General features: G+C 38.7%; 10 protein-coding genes across 10 annotated transcripts; 6 read left to right on the forward strand and 4 right to left on the reverse strand. All coding sequences in view use genetic code 12, as the record gives it.

The window, feature by feature from the left end:
- Positions 1-37: 37 nt before the first annotated feature.
- CPAR2_405000 (uncharacterized protein) lies at positions 38-1,252 on the reverse strand (the record flags this gene model as incomplete). The annotated part of the gene is made up of 1 exon (XM_036811419.1): positions 38-1,252. One exon carries the CDS (start codon positions 1,250-1,252, stop codon positions 38-40), a length of 1,215 nt encoding a protein of 404 aa, XP_036667858.1.
- Positions 1,253-1,633: 381 nt separating this feature from the next.
- Positions 1,634-2,764, reverse strand: ERG6 (sterol 24-C-methyltransferase; the record flags this gene model as incomplete). The annotated part of the gene is made up of 1 exon (XM_036811420.1): positions 1,634-2,764. One exon carries the CDS (start codon positions 2,762-2,764, stop codon positions 1,634-1,636), a length of 1,131 nt encoding a protein of 376 aa, XP_036667859.1.
- A 1,242-nt stretch (positions 2,765-4,006) lies between these two features.
- On the forward strand, positions 4,007-7,951 carry YCG1 (condensin subunit; the record flags this gene model as incomplete). Its single annotated transcript, XM_036811421.1, has 1 exon — positions 4,007-7,951. One exon carries the CDS (start codon positions 4,007-4,009, stop codon positions 7,949-7,951), a length of 3,945 nt encoding a protein of 1,314 aa, XP_036667860.1.
- Positions 7,952-8,126: 175 nt separating this feature from the next.
- On the reverse strand, positions 8,127-9,629 carry CAP1 (DNA-binding transcription factor; the record flags this gene model as incomplete). Its single annotated transcript, XM_036811422.1, has 1 exon — positions 8,127-9,629. One exon carries the CDS (start codon positions 9,627-9,629, stop codon positions 8,127-8,129), a length of 1,503 nt encoding a protein of 500 aa, XP_036667861.1.
- Positions 9,630-10,783: 1,154 nt separating this feature from the next.
- CPAR2_405040 (uncharacterized protein) lies at positions 10,784-12,745 on the forward strand (the record flags this gene model as incomplete). Its single annotated transcript, XM_036811424.1, has 1 exon — positions 10,784-12,745. One exon carries the CDS (start codon positions 10,784-10,786, stop codon positions 12,743-12,745), a length of 1,962 nt encoding a protein of 653 aa, XP_036667862.1.
- An 829-nt stretch (positions 12,746-13,574) lies between these two features.
- CPAR2_405050 (uncharacterized protein) lies at positions 13,575-15,980 on the forward strand (the record flags this gene model as incomplete). The annotated part of the gene is made up of 2 exons (XM_036811425.1): positions 13,575-13,593; positions 13,654-15,980. The coding sequence occupies 2 exons, from the start codon at positions 13,575-13,577 to the stop codon at positions 15,978-15,980; spliced, it is 2,346 nt and encodes a 781-aa protein (XP_036667863.1).
- Positions 15,981-15,986: 6 nt separating this feature from the next.
- On the reverse strand, positions 15,987-16,169 carry CPAR2_405060 (uncharacterized protein; the record flags this gene model as incomplete). The annotated part of the gene is made up of 1 exon (XM_036811426.1): positions 15,987-16,169. One exon carries the CDS (start codon positions 16,167-16,169, stop codon positions 15,987-15,989), a length of 183 nt encoding a protein of 60 aa, XP_036667864.1.
- Positions 16,170-16,364: 195 nt separating this feature from the next.
- Positions 16,365-16,811, forward strand: CPAR2_405070 (uncharacterized protein; the record flags this gene model as incomplete). The annotated part of the gene is made up of 1 exon (XM_036811427.1): positions 16,365-16,811. One exon carries the CDS (start codon positions 16,365-16,367, stop codon positions 16,809-16,811), a length of 447 nt encoding a protein of 148 aa, XP_036667865.1.
- A 345-nt stretch (positions 16,812-17,156) lies between these two features.
- Positions 17,157-18,305, forward strand: CPAR2_405080 (deoxyhypusine synthase; the record flags this gene model as incomplete). The annotated part of the gene is made up of 1 exon (XM_036811428.1): positions 17,157-18,305. The coding sequence occupies one exon, from the start codon at positions 17,157-17,159 to the stop codon at positions 18,303-18,305; it is 1,149 nt and encodes a 382-aa protein (XP_036667866.1).
- Positions 18,306-18,716: 411 nt separating this feature from the next.
- Positions 18,717-21,368, forward strand: CPAR2_405090 (uncharacterized protein; the record flags this gene model as incomplete). Its single annotated transcript, XM_036811429.1, has 3 exons — positions 18,717-18,720; positions 18,795-18,839; positions 18,898-21,368. The coding sequence occupies 3 exons, from the start codon at positions 18,717-18,719 to the stop codon at positions 21,366-21,368; spliced, it is 2,520 nt and encodes an 839-aa protein (XP_036667867.1).
- Between the last annotated feature and the right edge of the window lies 1 nt (position 21,369).

A 21,369-nucleotide genomic window follows, 5' to 3' on the forward strand; every position in this document is an offset into this window, starting at 1 on the left:
ATTTTGTATGCGCAATAATATCAGTTTATTCACGAAACTAATCTATTTTTGGAACTACTCTTGCACCTTGAAAAAACACTCTAGCGGCGGACCCGTAACCCATAAGACACTTTTGTGGGTTTCCTTGGCCATCTTTATCTTCACCTTTCAAACCCCATCCTTTTCCATTTCCAAACCAGTCGTGGTATTTTGCATCATAAACTTCCTTGTATGTGTTGTGAGGCTCAAAACTTTGCAAGTACATTCCATCTTTTGGATCTTTGATAAACTCGTAAAACATAATTAAGTGTCTCTTGACCTCATCGTGGATTTGTTGAGCCAAACCTTCGGGAACATCATCTGGATCAACGTACAACAAGTAGTCAGCGAGACCTTCAATCAACAATTGCACAAAGTATGACGAGTCACGCCAGTATCTCTTATCATCTGGGAAATCACGATCGTAAAAGAACGAGTTGTGATGGATTCCTGCTTTGGCCAAATCGGTGGCGATTTGTAACCACTTCTTATCCTTTGTGATGTGGTACAATTCGGCTGCTGCTGATAAAGTAGTTCCAGTGTTGTAACTCCACTTTACATTGTCAACCTTGTCACTATCCTCACCGACACCATCTCTAATGAGTTTATCCAGAGGATCTTGCAACACTTTGATTTGCCAGTCTATACACTTCGCTGCAAAATCAACATAAACTTGACTTTCTTTTGGCAAAAATTTCGAGATTTGCAAGCATGCTTTAGCAACTTCGGCAGTAGTACAGGCATTCAATAGCTTTTTGGAGATATGCCAGTGCACACCACCTTTTGTGACTGCATTAGGATTATCGTTCCATCCTCCCATCAAGAACCGAACCAATTCTCTCCCTTGGTCCAAGTATCGTTTATCACCAGTCACCTCGTACGCAGTGATGATTGCACTTGCCACTTGGGCATCGTCGTCGTAGTAGATGTCTTTGTCACCACCTTCGGCAGCAGAGTATCCCTTAAGACTGTTGTTTTTGTATTTTTGAAACATGGCAACTGCTGGACCTACTAATGGTTTGAATTCGTCTGGGTAAATTCGTGCAGCATCAACCACTGCTTGTACACCAACGGAAATGGCCCAAACAACAAATTTGGAGTCATTGTAACAGCCACTGCATTTCTTTTTGGCAACAAATGTCTTTTCATGTGAATTGTAGTATTCCAACCACATAGCTCTGGTGATATAATACCCTTCCAAATTTGGGTTTTCAAGTTTTGGGAATGCAGACATAGTGGGAAGAAATCTAGCAAAACAATTGGTGTACGGGTTCTAAGAAAATGGACTTTTGGTTGGGGAAATCAATTGTGTAATATCTTCGTTCTTTTTTTGTATAGCCCTGTCGATGAAGAGTTAGTCTCTGGCAACGTGCTTAAATACAAAATGCTGAGAAAACTTTGAATTCTCTGCATGATTGCTAAAAGTTGTTATCTTCTAATTTTTTTTTTTTTATAAAATTGCTGCTGCGGCTGCTAAAATATAACTTATGACTGGTTCTGTAAATACAAAAAGTATTGAATATTCATTATTCTATTTGGAACTAGTGAATTATAATATACATGCGACATAAAATCAGTATTATCGAATTGAATACAAAGAATAAGTAAAAACTCATTAATCTTTGGCATTTTCTGGTTTTCTAGCGATGTACAACATCATTGGCGTGAACAACTTTTGACGACCACCTTCAACCAAGTTAATTGCAGCATCTTCTAAAGCGTGTGTAACTTGCTTTGAACCCTTTGGTGCAATACCAACTTTCTCCATCAATCCAACAGCTTCCGTGGTAATCAATCTACCAAGTCTAGAAGTTCTGAAAACAGTGTACAAGTCACTCAAGGACTGACAGTACTTCAAATCTCCAGCTAATGGGTAGTACCATGGAATATCATCATCGACATCGGCCAAATCCTTTTGATATTCAACTTCAAATCCAACATTCTTTAAAGCTTGTTCGGCAACTTCACGACTGTACATTTTTGGAATACCATCCCCGACTTCAATACCATAGGCAATCTTACGGTGCTCTTCGTTTGTTTCGTCGTACTTGTCGGTCATCACCCATTCATAAACACCGAAAACTCCACCTGGCTTCAAAACTTTGTAGATTTCAGAATAAACACTTTCTAAAACTGGAGCATGAACGGTAGCTTCAATTGCGTACACAGCATCAAATGTTTCTGGTTCAAAATCCATTTGCATAAAATCCCCTTTGACGTAAGACAACTTGTCGTCTAACTTGTACTTCTTAGCATAGTAATTGGCCCTTTCTATTTGATAATCGTTATTGTTCAAACCAACAATTTCACAATCAGTAAATCTAGTGATTTCCCTACCAGGTCCACCCACACCACAACCAACGTCCAAAACTTTCATATTTTCGTTTATATTCATTTTGTATGCCAAGTAATGTTCGTGTCTAGCTGTGGCTTGTCTAAATGCTTCACCCTTGTAGTATCTAGAGAAATGGAAAGAAGAACCCCAGCCGTATTCGTAAAAATCAGTAACCAAGTTGTAGTAGTGATGAGTTAATTGTGAGTAGTCGCTCAATCTCTTTGTTTCATCCTCTTTGGTGACACCACCATCCCAATGTTTGAAATATCCCTCATTAGCAACTGAAGCAGCATCCTTAGACTTGGAAATCAATGCAGCCAATCCAGTCTTTTTATAAGATTCACCGTGTAAAGCTTTGGTGAATTGTTCATCTCTTTCGTAATTTTTTTCAGCTAATTGAACAGGTGACATTGTTAAGAAATTATGTAACTATATGATGTTGATTTGTGTTAAGTCTTTGCTGGGATCTAGTTGGTGATGGAAAGAAAGCCTGCTAAACCGAGTTGAAAGAAGAAGTTGAAAAGTCAAGTATCGAAATGAATTTAAGATAGCTATTTATAAGTTGAAAAAAATAGAAAATTTAATATTGGACGTGAATTGTAAACGATGGGAAAGAAGAAAAAATAAAAAAATAATACTAAACGTTCGTTACACAAAATGTCAGGTACGAGTGGGAGTAGATCAACTGGCATAGATCGGGCCCAGACACCTGTTGGTTGGAGGGCTGAAGAGAAGACGTAAATAGGACAGGCTTCATTTATTATATGGTTATGGATCTAAAATCGATGACACGGATTTATGATGTTCAATAGCAAAGCCAAAAGCGATCTCGTGTGAAAAAAGAGAGGGAAAAAAGGACGAAGGGACCCACTTTCGACCCCGATAATCAAGGGCATTGACAACGGTTCGTTTTGGGCAATGGACATTTAGGGTCGTGTAGTTCTCCAACTCATTGAGGAGACACCAAGTGTCAAGATATTTCATGTTTTCGTTTTTTTTTTGGTTTTGTGTACGTCTTGAATGTATTTTTTTCATCGTTCCCTTTGTCTCACATTTACTCTCGTTTACATACAACTTTCTCTCTATACGAGGAGAAAAGTTCTAAAAGAGCTTAAAGTGGCACAAGCATTTCTTATCCACGACTGGTATCAACAAGATAGGTGGCAGAAGGGTTGTATCTTCATCACTATCATAACGAGGGTCGCAACGAAGAATATACTGTTACCATCCAGTTGTTGCCAAAAAGAGAAAAGCTCACAGTGGTTAGATCACACTCAAATGTCTCGCGTAACACCATTAAGCACTCCCAGGTAGCCAAAGTTGGTAGCATAGTCGCCTATCGCTTAAGAACGCTTCTTTTTCTGTACAATTACGAACAATGTCACGAATTTTCTCACGACAATTCGATGCGACACTGGTTGCCATTTTTCTTTTTTGTTTTGATTTTGATCTCAAGCTTGTGTAAACAACAACAACCACAACAGTGTTCAAAGACGTGTTTTGTACGGAGCCATCAACCAGTAGGAATAAAGGTGTGGCTCATTAACTTCTCCAGCACAATCTCAACGACCGCGGCTTTACAAAGCACAGAATCATTTAAAAAGCCCCACTAATCACGTTGAATCATTATTTTGTTCCAACTTTGCAACAACAATGTCACTTGACAAACCACCCAAACCAACGCTTGTAACAATTAAGAAAATTAATGACGCAAGAGACTTGGATGCATGCATGATGCATATTTTCAACGATTGTCAATTTTCTATGGCAGGACACAAGAAACTTCTCGTTCTTTTGAGAAGTTTGTTTAATAGAGCTTTGGAAATCAACTTGTTGGATTACTTTTCACTAAAATTCACCCAGCTACTCAATCATACCCTAAAGTTTAAAAAGGGTGAGCCCAATGCAGATCGAGTTGCCAAATTTGTTGCTCATTTTGTACGATCTGGTGCAGAAGAAGCAGCAATGATTGAGGAAGCTCACAAAGAGGAGCATAAAGATGGCGATGGTGGCGTTGAAACAACCGACTACTCTGCCGAAGAGATTGCCAAAACTGAAGCCAATACTGAGTTTGTGTCATACTTGATAAAGCACCTTCTACGTGGAATTGAAGCATCAGACAAACTGGTTCGTTATAGAGTCGTTCAACTATTTGCACTCATTATAAAGTACATGGGAGATATAGATGCAGACATATTTCAGGTACTTATAGTATCGTTATACAAGAGACTTAATGATCGTGAGATTCCAATTCGAATGCAAGCAGTAATTGCTTTGGCTAGCTTCCAGTATTTTGATATCAATTTTGACGACGAAGAGGATTTAGATGAAGAAGGTAAACTGTCTACTGATAAAGTTACAAATGATTCAATAATCGAATGGCTCATGACATGCTTGCAACTTGACGAAAGTGCTGAAGTTAGACGTACAGCAATGCTCAATACAGAAAAGACCAAAACCACAATCAATCTCCTTTTAGAGCGAGTCAAAGATTTCAATAGCATCAATAGGAGAATTGTTTTTTCAAAAATTACACCTGAACTTGGTGCGATGAGTAATTTGAAAGCTAGACAAAGAGAGATTTTGCTACAATATGGACTTAGTGATAGAGATAAAAGCGTTGCTGAAGCAGCTATCAAACTATTGTGCAATTCATGGTTTGACTCATGTGATGGTGACTTGAACAAATTTCTTGAGCTCATGAATGTGACACGAAGCCAAATTGCTGAGAAGGCAATATCAACGTTGTTTACTGTACGGCCTGAAGTCGTTCAAGGAATAGAAATCGGCCCGGAATTTTGGAAATCTTTGACCATTGAAAGTTCTTATTTGATGAGAGCATTTTTCACTCACTGCAATGAACACAGGCTTTACAAGTTGATTGAAACAAACTTCCCTGATCCATTAGAGTTGGCAGATACTTTAAGCAAGTACTTGCAAATGCTAAACACTATCAAGCAGAATAACCTCAATGCTCACAAATTGTATGATGGATACATAAGAGAGATCAATGACATTGAGAATGTCATGTTTGAATGTGACAATTCAATGGCGAGCATAAATCTCAGACTTCACGCTTGTGTCAAGAAGTTGCAAGTACTTGAAAGCTCGGAAGAAGTTTTAGGCGAGTCTAGAAAAGCAAAGTCACAACGTCGCAAAGAGCAGCAACAAGAGAGACAGCGACTTCAGTCTGAAATCAATCAATTAGAGCTGGAGTTCAAAGAGCATGAAGAAGAGTACAAAAAGTGCTTTGAAATGAAAACAATCAAGATGAATCGTCTCAAAGCAAATAGGGGAGAGTTCGAGGATTACATCAGTATGAGGAAGGATCTAAAGTTTATTTCTAAACAGCTACTTGTAATTTGTATTGACTTTGATTTTAGTGATGAGGTTGGGAGAAGAGCTATGTTGAATGTAATTAGGACCCAACTTCATGAAGAAAACAACTTCGAACAAGATGACATCAATACCAAAACCACAAATGATGATGACATTGTGATCAATGCGTTAAAAGTGTTGAGGAAAATATCAATCAATGTGAAGGATTTTGTTGCAATGACGGTGGAGATAATAACTGACATTAGAGATTCTACAGAGGACACGGAAACGGAGGATATGTACCATTCAGCTGCAAATACGTTTGATGAGGATGAAAAGGAAGTGATGACCACAAAGGGTAATGTAGGTGGTAGTGGAAAGGAGGTTAACCGAGTAACTGGAAACACTGAAAACTCCTTATCGGAAAAGTCAGACTTAGATTTGGATGACTCTGATTTTGATGATGATGATGACGATGAAAGAGAAGGGTCCAACAAAAAGAGGAAAACGGAACCGTCTGTCCCCAATGACGATGTCCTACTCCGTTGCTTGAAGTTGACAAAACATTCATTAGAACTCATAGATGATAACCTAGATCACCATCTTTCACTTCGTTCAATCTATTCTGGTTTGGTAAATTATGCCCTCACAAGAACTTCAAATCGAGCATTGTACTTGACAGCATTAGAGTGTTTGGGCTTGTATGCGCTCATTGACGAGTCAATAGCCAAGGATGCCTTGGTGACCTTTTTCAACACAACAAAGACGTCGGGGGAAGAGGTCAAATTGATTTGCATTACTGGAATAATTGACGTCATCTCCACTTTTGGAATCGAAATCATCGCTCGTGAGAGACGCTTTGGGTTTCTTCGATTGTTTTATAAGGTGCTTTCTGATGATAGCTCGAAATTACGAGCTCTCATGGGTGAAGGAATAAGTAAATTATTCTTGGCCGACATTTTTATGATCAAGACAGTAAATGAGGCTAAGAATGGCGAGAATGGAAGCATGGTCAACCTCGCTGACGGTGCTGGTAATGCTGTTGGATTAGAACCCGAAAATGTGGACGACAACGAGAAGGTGGAAGACGAGGAAGACGAAGACAATGAATCCGAGAAGGAGCTATTTGTAGCTTTGCTATTAAGTTACTTCAACTCGTCGTCACTGGGATCTTCAAACAACCATGAATTGAAGCAGGTTTTGGCATTTTGCATCCCTGTTTATTGTTTCTCTCATCCAAATCATCAATTGGGTTTAGCCAGCGTTCTGGGTGACTTACTTTTGAAAGCACTGGAAACCACCTCTTTAAAACCTGGTAAAGTTCTTCCACAATTGATTGATTGGGCTAATCCGCAAAATCTTGCTCAAGTGAAGAATTCTCATCATAGTCGTGGCTTGGTAACTCGTCGATGGTCGCACATTTGGCAAGCATTGTACATTATTGACGTATTTGAAGTCAAAGAGTTGGGTAAGGAGTACAGGAGAGCAATTATTAATAATTTGTCTAAAATTCCAATTCCAATTTTTGAGCGTGATGAAGATGGAACTGATTCACTGTATATGAATGATGTCAGTGCATTGTTGCAAAAATTGGTTGATGAAATTGATCGCATAAAGCAAATTTTGGATATTTACAAAGATGATTATGATTATCAAATGGATAGACTTACGATGAAGAATCTCCAAAACTTTTACGATTCAACATTGGACAAATTAGAAATTGTTCAAAAAAAACAAGAGGAATTGGAAAAATATAGGAATAGATCACTGAGAAATTCATCTAGTCCCAATGATTTCAGAAGTCGACGTAATTCCGTGTTGTTGACTGATGAGGCGGTCATAGTTGACGAGGAAAGTCAAGGTAGTAGTACGCCAACAAAAGTAAAACTGGAACCAAACGGCGCAATTCAAATGAACACAGATTACGAATCGAACGTCAGCAAGAACAATAGTGTGAATAAAAGTGACACAAATGACCATGATGATATTGATGGTGATGATGATGATAAAGCCATCATGCGAGAATCGGATGAAGATGCAGATCATGTGCCATCAACCAATGTCGATTTGGAGATTACAACCGAGAGGGAAGAATCCTCCAATGACGTGAAAAAGAAAAAGGTCAAACCGAAAGAGTTGAACGTGAGGTCTGCGTCCGTAATCAAAACTGACACTGTGCTTCCTCGATCACAAAAAGCGTTTGAACAATTTATGGAAGGTGATTCCGACATTGAGCTTGACGATGAGCTGGATGAAGATTCCGATGAAAACTCAGAGTAGAGAATATACGTCCATCCATATTCTTTTTATCAAAATAATTTCCTCGAAAACTAAATACACATCAAAACTAAATAGGAAAGACAAAACGTAATCATTAACACTTTAAACCCACAACTAGTCAACTATCCAGAACAAAATGAAATAAACACACAAGTCAACACAACACTAAATTCACCTACCTTCTTATGCTCCTTTCCAACAACAGACTAACATCATCTGCGTTTATAACCACCCCTTTCTCTGAGCACTTGGCTTTATTCTTCATTTCATTACATAATCCATCAATATCAATTTCAGTATACCTAGGATGGGCAGTAATTCTATCCCAAATCTCACTGCACTTCATTGTAGCTTTTGGTGCTGGAACAACCTCATTGCTACTATCATCATCATCACCATCATCCTCTTTCTTGGCTACTGCAGGCTCGCCACTTTCTTTCAGGCCTGTTTTTCCATTTATCTCAGTGACTGAATTCTTGATAAAATCATTGAAATTGAAATCAGTGTTTACTTCATCCTTATTCAACGGATCGTACATGGACTCTTCGGTAGTTAGCAAATCAGCAATATCTTTATCGCCTCCACCATTGTTTGAGTTGCCAAAAGCTAGTGAAACATCGAAGTTGTTGTCATTTAAGAAACTCAATGGATCATCAGAATCTTTGTATTTATTGTCAACCAAATTGAAATCAAAATCGGTAGTGTTCAAGTTGAACAATTCATTATCATTGTAGTCATGACTGTCTCCTGTGTGCAGTTCTGTGGAGAATTTAGGATATGATGGAGACATAAGTGAAAATGGGGAGTCAAACCGCGTTGATTCAGTTGTGGGATTCAGTTGAGTACGGTCATTCGGTATAGATCTTCTGGCTTTGGGTATTGGATTCTTTTTCGTGCCACATGCCTCACCAAGTTTCACACAAAAGGGATCGACTTCTTCTTCAAAATTGCGAGTAAAATTTAAAGACGTATCATTCTTAGTACCCATGTCTGTAACACCATCGGGGGTTACGAGAATGTTATCATTTAATGGTGTAGTTGACGAGGATGACCCAGACACCAAATCTGGACATCCAGCGTCATTACCATGTGGATTGGTATGAGATTGTTGTTGCTGTTGCCTCATAATCTTCAAATTATCCTTAGACCAAGGCGTACCAAATGAAAAGTTGGGTGAACTATTGGATATTGATGAGTGTGTTGAAGCCTTATCTGAAACTGAACCCTTCGAAGTCCCCGAAGAGCTCTCATTATTATCTTGTGGTGATAAGCTAACATTGCTTGGCTTAGGGTTAGGACTAGGATTAGGATTACTCAAATGACCAACGGTTTTGGGAAGATTTAAATCCAGAAGATCGGTTGACCCTGTATACTTGATCAACTCGCTCTTTAAGATGCTAACTTGCGCTTTCAAAAAATCAGTTTCAGTCATTGCTTTCACATTTTCGTCTTCCAATAGTTTCACTTTGTCCTCCAATTCTTTCATCTTGCGTTCTTTTCTTTCTCTATAAGCCCTTTGAGCAGCTCTATTTTGTGCTGTACGCTTCGACTTGGGCTCGGTTTCGATTGGTTTTCTACCTGGCTTCGTATGAAGCTTTTTCTGGTCATTTTCATCGTCTCCTGGTGATTCAAGGGAGTAAGACATTACGTCTGAATAATTACGTTTGATATCAGTCATTTTTTTTTGTCTATTTTAAGTTGGTGTTTGATTGTGCTTGGCTATTGCGATGGTCGGAATTGATAATTGGGGTTGGTTCTAATGGATACCCCACCGTTCTCTTGATGATGAAAAAATATTGAATATGAGTTGGTTGCACGGATTGTGAGTAAGTGATACCACTATGATATGTCACTCTAATATCTCTATTCTAAGGAGAAGGGGTCTTTTTGTTGCTCACTTATGTTAAACCAATGTATCAAATGACTCCTCTTTTTTCGATATCATTACTTTTTTGCTCTCTCTCCTTTAACGCTTTGTTTGTATGCAGAAACAGAAGAATTAGTAAGCAAATCCACTAGATTTACTAGCACGAAATACACGACCATAGGTTTTAAATAGAAACATACTTAGTATTGATCAAGAATCTAGACCCATAGCTTTTAGAGAGAAATACCAGCACTATCAGAGCAACTACATCTGGCTTGTGGTAAGGTCAGAGGTGCTTTCTTTGAGCACTCCTTAAACCAGGCTTCTGTCTGATAAACTTGGATATTATCAATATCCATGTCCTTCGATATAATACAATTAGTATATTCAATGAAAGCAGAACCCAACACATATGTCGCACTAGCTACCAACATAGCGATAAGATATTTCATGCGTTCTTCTTGTTATTCTTGGGGTCGACTGATAAGCAAATAAACAAACAAAAAAAAATCCATTGTACGCATCAAAGTTAGTTTGTTGCACTACAAATCGACCTATTCTAGTCCTATCACCGTACGTATTAGAACAAGGCTCTGGGTTAACACCGTCATGCAACACAATTTTGTGTTGTGAGTACCTAAAACTTGTAACTACAACAAAACGAACTCACTCAGAATCTGGCTGCTGCCAGCCCCGATCACGCCAGTCGCGTAATACGGGAAGAAGAGTGATTATTCTACAAGTCATGCGATGTTATTTGCCCATATCCCATTTTAATTTCATTTTGGTGGCAAATTTGGCTACCAAGTCCTTCTACTTTTGCAGCATAAAATTGGTGGCGTCTAATTTGCCACCACAAAAAGAAAAAAAAAAAAAAACAGTATAAAGACGATTCGGATACCAATTACAAATATCTTCAACTTATCACCAATCAAACATCCTTCTTGAACTAAAGCGACCACTCCATGATAACACCTTTTCTACTACAAGTTAATAACCATAGCAACAACGTTCGCCCATACTCCGATAAAGCCATCCTACCGGCAAACATCCTCTCGGAAATAATCAATGATGAGATAGAGTTACCACACCCGTTAATATTCAAAATCACAAATCAATCGGATCCATTCGTCTACACATACATAGGCGTCAAGGAATTCACCAGTGAGCCTGGAGAGGTTATCCTACCGAGTTTTGTAAATGCAAAACTACAAAATCCAACCGATGTAAGTCTAGAACTTGAACGCAATATCCCCAAGGCGATCTCACTTTGTATAAAACCTAAATTGTTTTACGCCAATGTCAAGAATTGGAAGTTTTTCCTTGAAGAAAAGTTACGTGATTATACAGTTGTGAACCGAAATGATTGTGTGATTATTGAAGATGATGGGTTGAAATACGAATTGATCGTGGAACAAATCAATGGTCCTGATAATGTCACCGTTGCGTCTATAATTGACACTGATGTCACATTGGATATAGTTCCGTTGAATGACAATGTAGCTGGACAGCAATTGGAGTTTAATAAAAAACATCAAGAAGTCAGTGACATTCATGAATTAGAATTGGGTCAGGAAGTATTGATTCATGACTTGTCTTCTTTTATGCTGCCTGAGTTTGTTCCACAGATGTATAAGGTGAATATTCGTAAATGGAATAAGCCCAAGTTGGTCATTGAGTTGGAAGCTGGGAATTTGATAAATGCCGATTGTGTTGTTGGTATCAATCCATTAGTAACGATCGAAAATCATACATTTAGTACTTTGAAACAAGATGGAGAAATTTCAGAAGACATGAAAAGTGGTATGTCTGTGAAGAAAACGATTGTCGTGAATTTCAATGATGAATTGATTTTGAACAAGTTGAATCGGTGCAAACAGTTTCCAGATGAAGAAAATGAAGAATACTTGTATATTGTTCCATTCACTTGGCAAGGAAAGCAGGACATAACTTTGAGAGTAATTGATCAGCAAGATGATCGCCATGAAGTAAGTGGTGACTCCATTAAATGTCCAAAATGCTTCAAACTCATTCCGAAGGACAATTTTCTTCTTCATGAGACTCGATGTCGTAAAGGCAATGCATCTCCAATTGATACCAAGTTGATGCAATTCAAACACGCTCAGTTATATGATAATACATACCAATGCTGCTCTCAAAACTTTGACACATTCTTTGACATGGTACGACATAAATCGTCTTGTCCCAAAACTCTTCATGAGTGCCGATTTTGCCATTTGATTGTACCACAGGAGTTAGCTACATACCAAGACAAGTTTGAGGATTTGACCCATCATGAAAATATGTGTGGGGACAAGACAGACGAATGCTACAAATGTCGCAAGATTGTACGGAGAAAAGATATTGCCAAACATATGAAGATACATGAAATGGAAAAAATTGATTACAACGATGCCATTATATTCAACAAATGCTCCAATGTCAACTGTAGCAATGAGTCAAGTGGCAATACATTAGGTCTATGTGACTTGTGTTTTGGCCCATTATATATTGCACAACATGATCCCAGCAATATTAAATTACAAAGTCGAATTGAACGAAGGTACATTCTTCAATTAACAAAAGGTTGTGGTCGCAGTTGGTGTACCAATGAATATTGTGCCACGGGTAATCCAAAACTCAACAAATCAATAAAGGAAAATACGGCGTTGATGGCTGGGTTATTCGCGTCAATTCATCAACCTCGATTACCAATCAATGACAAAAATGGAATATCAGTTGATGGAGTGAATAAAGTATGGTTTTGTGTAAATGAATCGGTCTCGAACAAAAAAGTTTGGTTTGATATATTGAAATCGGACGGTAATTATACCGAGGCTGTTATTCTCCAAGCATTAAAATTGAATAAAGATGAGTTACTGGCACGGAAATGGTTGCAAAGTAACGCAATAGAAAAGAGTCTGTAGATTATAGAAATGTTAAAGTGTTACGTTGCTGAAGAGAATAATGTAACAATTACAAACAGAAATAAACACACGAAGAAAAGCCTATATCCAGGACCAATAAGCCGCCATGTTTAGAAATATTGGGGAGTGTGTGGAAGTCAGATATGTAAATATAAAAGGCACTAAACTCATTCTCTGGATTGAAAAACCAAAGAGAAATAGACGATGAATGATATGAAAGCTGTCAACCCCCAAATGACCTATAGACAAATGTTTTCCGTATGTGTACTCTGTTTATTGGACTCCCTGATTTTGCAACTTGACATTGTCTGCAACCGCTGAGCACCTCTATTTCCCGCCTTGATAGATTATGAAAGTAGAACTGCGCAATTACTTTATCAATCTAATCAGGTGACATTTACTAGAAGTCAGTTGCCCCTTTCTCAGTAATTTCTGCAGACAAATGGAATGACAGGAATGGCCCAGGTCGTTGATTCTCTAAACAACATTGCAACTTCCTATGAGTTGATCTTAAAAACTTTATTGTTGATCATTTATCCAAAAATTGGTTGCAAAACGATGCAAAAGAAACCAAACACAGGAAAAGTTCAAAATTTAGAACCAATGCTTCAACTCTCATACTAAGCAGTATGAGCACATTACCATGGTATACTACTACAGTTGCTATGAAGGTCTTGAATGTAGTAGTGCTGGGTTTGAAAGAGCACTGAACGGCTTGATCAAAGAAGAAGGTAGCGCAACATGCAATTAGTTGGTAGTGCTTTCATACTTGAAATTTTTCACACACACTATATCTATACTGATGTTGAAGATTGAGATATCTTGATCGATGTCATTACCAAACATAGGTATGTTGATAAAAACTAAGTCAAATAACGAGGAACCAAACTAACTCAATTTATCCATAGATGAACTAAATATCAAACGTGATGACGATTTGTTCGATATAACCAAAGATGTATTCGCTTCAGCACATCAATTGAAAGAAAACAAGGTGGTCAAATCACCCTTATTTGAGTTACTTGACGGGACAAGAGCATTAGAGGTGCTAAATTCAAGACACGATACCGGATTGATTGAACTAAAAGATGATGAGATATTCTTTGATTGTTCAATGCCACAAACTGCAACGTCAATCGTCAACATACAAAGTAAATTACTAGCACAGCTAGTAAATTGGCTAGAGGGCCACAGTCTTTCCGAAACTGTTCTTAGTTGTCGATATGTGCAAACGATGTTGGAGAATTACTTCCAAGATCCAGACCTGATTAGCCACAAGTGTGCATTCAGCCAACCCAAATTGGAACCACAAACTTACACTAAAGACACCGATTACTGGTTGGTCCATCGTGTTTTGAAAGCATTTGTCAAGGGCTTATGCAAGTTTATTGGCTTCGTAATCAACTTGGCGAAAACGTTCCTTTATGAGGAGGAAGATTTGATAACAAGAAGTCATGACTTGAACTATTTTTCAGAGGTTGCACCACAAGTTATTATTGATGAGATTAACGACACATACGAATGGATTCTAAGCCATGAAATTGATCATTCGGATACAATAATCAGTCACATGAAGTTGGTACAGTATTTGAATCAATTGGAGGTGGAAACTGCATCCCAGAAGATACCATTTATGGGAAACAATGTCCCTACTGAGCTGCTATTTTCATTTTGTGATGAGGCAATCAACGAAATTAATCATATCAAACAATTCAAAATGTATGAGTCGAGTATACCAAAGGGAGCATTCTCCAAATTCATTCAAGTTGAATTGGGCAATACGAACGTGCCGGTTGAGTTAGCTTCAGTTTCCGATACCAACTACTGTGAACACTTACTGGGAATATTTACCGTTGTCAAAATGTACGTCAACCAAGCGGCTACTATCAAATCAATGAATCAATTGAACGACTATCTACAGTTCAATATCAAGTATCCTATTGGCAAATTTTCAGTTTTTGCTAGGGGATTGTTTCAACTTTTTTTTATTCGTGACGATAAATCAATTTTTGGGTCCTCCATTGACTTGCCACAGTTGACAATCAGAATAATTGAGAATTTGGTTGGACCAAACACTACGTTGTTGAAGCCACTTGAGCATCAATTATCTCAAGTCAAAGGTTCCACCACAACAGAGATTTTGACCAAATATGATTCCCTTGTGCAAGATTTGGATAGTGCTATGTACAACAATAATTGCATTTATGGAGCCAACCAGTGTCGAGTGCAACAGCTCATTTCTAAAAGTTTGGTGCTATGGGACACTTTACAAGTAGAATGGGAAGGATTTGAAGTCCAAATGTTTCAAGAGTTTCAAGTAGGAGACCAGATCAATGATAATGAACCAGCAATCGCAATCACTTCATTCATATATTATCAAAAAATTGAGTTAATGATTGAGTTGTTGCTTGGAGGGGCCAGTTTGGAGCTTTATAAACCGTTTGAGTTGTATTTAATTTATTGGTATGGAGATATTTTGCTTGAAAATTTGATACAGCATTTGAAAATGAGAATCAGGAGGATTCTCTTGGGCAAAATGGATGCCATAGAAGAGAAATTACCCAAAAAGATCAAGAAATTAAAGAATGGACCAAAGAAAGATTCTTTGAAGGAACAGTTGAAATATGGACAAGAGGTCATTATACCACAAATTCTTTCCACCATCCGCCATCAAGATTATCTTGTGGAATCATTTGAAAATTTACAACGATTGATAAATTGTTTCAAAGGCTATTTTGGCATTCTTTCCAAATTGAAATTACTCGATTTCAACAAGGGTCCTGCAAATAGATTGACAACTATGGAGCACTTGTACTATTTAAGAATGAAGCCATGGTCTTCAATTGGAGTACCGCAGTTTCCAACATACAACATTTACCGTAAAGCACTTACAACAACGCAACCTGAAGGTGATAATCGTGCCAATTTGATAAAGTGTCTTAGTTCATTGGCTAAATTCAAGAGTGATTTGATGACGGTGGAAAAGCAAATACAGAAGCAGCTAGACTATGTCACTCGTCAACAGAACGATTTCATCAAAAATTCATTGATCCAACAGTGGTACACTCAATTAGCTGAAACATCACGAGATTTGGGTGTTGCAATTAGTGACGTGGGTAAGATTGTATCTACCAATAAGGACGATTTATCCAATATTCCCAAACAATATCGCATTCTGATGGTTCCTGCTAAACACAAATACTTTATCTTAGTCGAATTGAAAGCCAATGAATAAATAGTATCAGTTTATAACCTTGTTTATAGTTTGATCAAGATCTTTAGATTGTTGCAAAAGTTGGGGATTATTATTCTTGTAGACAGTTTCAACATCTTGCAAGATTTTGTCAGTTGATTCTTTGACAGCTTGAAGAGTGGCTCTCAACTTGCGTAAATTATCCAACTCCTTTGCATAATTGTCATTCATAGCGGAAGATGTATCGGTAATGTTATACACCACCTTCTTCAATTTTTTTTTTGGTCAATTGTGCACGCAACCAATCAAACAAAATCAAATTTTGTATTACACTGTCACTGAAATTGTATTTCATTAAACATACACGAAACTACTTCTGAGAGACTGACAAAACAACAACAACCACTCACTACCCACAATCCCGTCATGTCTACATCAATATTTAGGTTTGCAAAGAACATATATAGGTCAGGTTTGAGGAGAGCAGGATGGCAATTACAAGTGCACAATGATGTGAAGAGTGGTACATTAATTGGAACTGATGACCATGGCAACAAGTATTATGAAACTGATGCTCCGGAAGAACCATTGTTGAGAACAAGATGGGTCGAATATAACAACTGGTCTCCTGATATATCACAAGTTGAACCCGGCTGGCATTATTGGTTGGGTTATGGTTCAAATACTCCACCAAATAAATTAGAAGGAAGTGAAAAGACGACAAGAGCTTATCCTTTACCTGCTCATCATAAACCAAACTTGACCAATACCCCAGGTGCTTACGTTTGTTATAATACTGCTAAGCCAAAATGTCAAAGTTGGAGTCCTGAAGTGAAGGAAAGGGCCGGGGAAAGAGTTGGAGAGAGAGTATAGAATGTATTTTATTCATGGGGTTATAATGTAAGTCATTCATGGCTGGCATAGCCATTGCACATAGATGTAGTTGAGCCATGGGGTAATTGAAATCTCTGCAATCGTTCCAGTTCGTACTTTTGGAACCTGTCCTATTCTTGTATGTATATGATTACACGAGCTTGACCATTGCTCTCAACTGTCGTAGTAGATGAAATTTAATGCTTACGTCTTTCCCTTATTTCGACTCCTATCGTCAACCCTCACGAGACTATCAGATGGTGCATTGTTTTTCTCTGCAATAATTTTTTTTTTTTCACCCTTCTCTCAAAAGAACCAACTGCAACAACATTACCCCTAAAAACAATGGTTGAGTCTGGAAACCTTCCAAACTTGGCATCAGATGCCGTTTTAAAACACTCTATACCAGTCCCCGATTCGTTTGAAGAAGTCAGCGGTATTGACTACTCCAAAGATAACGCATACAATATGAATGCTAAAGATTTAATCTCATCAATGTCAAAGATGGGGTTCCAAGCCAGCTCTTTGTCCCAAGCGTGCAGAATCATTGATGAAATGAGAACTTGGAGAGGTAAACACAAATCGGAACTAGAGGAGCATAAACAAGGTGGAGAGTTTGATGATCAGGGATACCAAAAGACAACTATATTCATGGGTTATACATCAAATTTGATTTCAAGTGGATTGAGAGATACCTTACGTTACTTGGTCCAACACAAAATGGTTAGTGCCATCGTTGCTACTGCTGGTGGGGTCGAAGAAGATTTAATCAAATGTTTAGCTCCAACGTACATGGGTGACTATACTTTACCTGGAAAGGGCTTGCGTGACCAAGGAATGAACAGAATTGGTAACCTATTAGTGCCAAATGATAACTACTGTAAATTTGAAGAATGGATTGTCCCCATTTTTGACCAGATATTACAAGAGCAACAAGAGGAATTGGTCAAAGAAGGTACTAATGCATTTGATGCAAACTCAAAAGCCAATTGGACTCCCTCAAGATTAATTGACAGGCTAGGAAAAGAAATCAATGATGAAAGTTCAGTACTTTATTGGGCTCACAAGAACCAAATTCCTATATTTTGTCCCGCTTTAACTGATGGATCAATCGGTGACATGTTGTTTTTCCATACATTTAAAGCATCACCACAACAATTACGTTTAGACATTGTTGCTGATATCAGAAAAATCAATTCAATGTCGATGGAAGCTTCGAGAGCAGGAATGCTTATACTAGGTGGTGGTTTGATCAAACATCATATCTGCAATGCATGTTTAATGAGGAATGGTGCCGATTATGCAGTTTACATAAACACTGGGCAAGAATTTGACGGATCTGATGCTGGTGCAAGACCCGATGAAGCTATTAGTTGGGGAAAGATTAAAGCTGATGCACAATCAATAAAAGTGTATGCTGATGTAAGTTTGGTTTTCCCATTGATTGTCGCTGCTACATTCGCAAGTAAGAGACCGTCAAAAGGCACAAACTAATTGTTGTTTGAGATTGGGTATTTGAAGCACAGCGACTGGTATGACCTTTGTATATAGAAGTTTGATAGACGATACAAAAAGTTTATGAGTAAAATACTTTCAAGAAGCCCAAGTTGACAAATGCTCACCAAAAGCGGCTTCAATTGTAGTACAGTATCTACCTACATATATGTGGGTATACGTCCAGTAGTTATCCATACCATTGTACAAGAACATTGACAAACTAAAGAAGATCATGATCACAATATCGAAATTTGAAAATCTGAAGGAAGAAATGAAGAGAAAGAAAAAAAAAAGATTTTGGTCCTAAACGTCATCATCTGATACGGAAAAAACCAAAAAGAAGGATATAAAAATCATTGTTATTGATACTTGATCTGAGCGTATACTAGCAATTCTAAATCAGCAAAGATGAGTATGTTCTCTTTCTTAATCAGAGATGTAATGGATGATGCAATTGAAGATGTACCTATACTAACTGATTACCAGCCCCACCAAAGAAGATGAGTTTGCAGGATTTCCTTCAAGATGAAAGTACGTATTACAATATTGAGTGGGGTAGCGAATTGTGACACTAACAGACTATTATTAGCATTTGGCGGATCATGGGCAGATACAGATGTCGACTTGGCTTCGATCTCGGTTCCAATTGAGAAGCCATATGGGCATCACGATGGGTACTCCAGAGGTGGTGGATATCATGAAAACAGCTCATTGGGGCCTCCATATATTGTTAAATTAGTCAATTTACCAGTTACTGCAAACGATGCATTTGTTCAAGATTTATTCCAAAGTAGATTCACTTCGTTTGTCAAATTTAAAATTTTAACTGATCCATCATCAAACATCTTGGAGACACATATAATTAGACAGGTTGCATTTGTCGAATTGGAATCAGCACAGGACGCGGCAAAAACACTCAAATGGCACGACCTATACTACAAAGGGAATAGACGAGTTATTGTGGAAGTTGCTGATTTCAATGATTTCCATCATTGTATTCAATTCAACCAAGAACACCACCAAGAGATACAGCAAATCCAACATGACTTTATTGCACAAAAGCAGCAACAAAAGCAACCACGTCACATGGCTTTACTCGATGATTTGGATCAGGAAAGGGGAAGGGGCTCTGGATTTCGTCAACACCAACCCCCATCACACTTCCGTTCACATCATGGAGGGGGCATGCCTTTGTCACCTGAAAGGCACCACGCTTCTTTACATAACCGCCAACCATCGTTTGACTCTCAATTCCCCGCTCACAAGCCCTTTCATGGTCTCGCGAACGATAATGCACCTCCGTTGCATCAACCACCACTCAATCAACAAGGGCCGGTGCAATCCATGCCACATCAAGCAAGCAAGCCTAAAGCTAACCCGTTTGGAGGTGCCAAACCTGTAGACACTGTCTCACGTCAGCAAGAAATTGAAAAAAAGTTAATAAATTTGAATCAAACAACAGTACAGACACTTGGTGATGACACAAGTGTTGATATTGATGCAGTTATCAAAAAGTTTCACGAGAGTGCGTCACCAAAACAAATAAAAAGTGAGCTTCCATATGGAAGAAGACCATCAAATACGGAAAGACGGTCTCTGGTTGCTATTTTGAGAAGAGGCTCTCAAGAGTATCAACAGCATCAGCAACATACACAACACCATGAAGAGCAACAGCACCATCAACAACAGCAACAACAACAGCAACAACAGAAGCTTCAACAACAAAGTGTCCAAGCGCATCCTCAGCCGCATCAAGCCGCCTCAAATTTGACAGCTGCTTCAATATCAACTGAGAATGTCGGTTGGGCCAATAATACCGGTAAGTCACTAGCGCAATTGTTGAGTGAGCGTTCAAACTTTGTAGCCAGCTCGCCTTCTGGTGGCAAAAACACCCCACCTACACCAACAGCTAAGCCACCTGTCATATTGAAAAAGAAAACATTGTCGTCGCCACCAGCAGTCAAGCTCGATCTAGCTGTTACAAAGGATACTCAAGCAATGAATTTATCGGGTGATGAAAAGTCAAAGTTACGAAGAGAAGATTCTTCTCTTGAACAACAATCACAGCAGGAGGTACCAGTTGCTGACACAATCAGACGCGAGCTGGGAAAACCCCTGACGGATGTCAACGCCACGGGTTCATTTACACAGAGACCACAACCACGACAAAAGCGCGAATCATCAGATCATGATAGACCCAATTTCAAGAAACTCTTTGAAAATCTATCTTTAGAGGAGGGAGATTCAACTCAACTGAGCTCATATGGAAGACAATCAAAATGGCGTAGTGTCCCAAGAGGTAAAGGCAGAGGTCGAGGGGGATTCGGAGGTGAACGTAGAGGAAGTCGAAGTGACAAATATTCCAATGCCAATGATCGTAACGATGTTACCCCAAGTGAATTAATAACAAGCGTGCATCTGCTCGAGGATGAAATTAGTTTCAATACTGCAATTGACAATGCCTTGGAGCCTACTCAAACCACTGAAAGTGATATTCCCAAAAAGTTTAGAAAACAGCCACAACTACCAAAAGATGCGTATTCACAACAGCAACAACAACAACAACATCGACAAGTTCATCTGGCATCAACTCCATCTGTATCAAGTGGATACGCCAATGAGAAAGCAATCGACGGCAACCACCGAGCAGTATCTGCTGATGCAACCATCAAGTCAACCGATGCAATAACTGGCCCCATAGGTGCATCTACTACATCCTCAAAGTTTATAAATGAAGCAACAATGTCCAATTCGAGTGGGTTGGATGAATCGACCCCCACTATTGCAGAATCAAATGATGATCCATCAGCTGATATAGCATCCAATGAAGATAATTCCCCTTCACATACCACCTCGACTAGAGGCAGAGGAGGAGGAGGACGCGGAAGAGGTAGAAGCAGTGGAAGAGGCAGCGGAAGAGGTGGTGGCATAGGCAGTGCTAGAGGCAGAGGTAGAGGCAGAGGGCGTGGAAGAGGTAGAGGAGGCCCATCTCGTGGCTTCAATCCGGACCATAATCAATATATACGTGACAAACCACTAACTGCTGACCCAACATCCTAGG

Source organism: Candida parapsilosis, contig 006372, assembly GCF_000182765.1.
Source record: "Candida parapsilosis strain CDC317 annotated contig 006372".
NCBI lineage: Eukaryota > Fungi > Ascomycota > Pichiomycetes > Serinales > Debaryomycetaceae > Lodderomyces > Lodderomyces parapsilosis.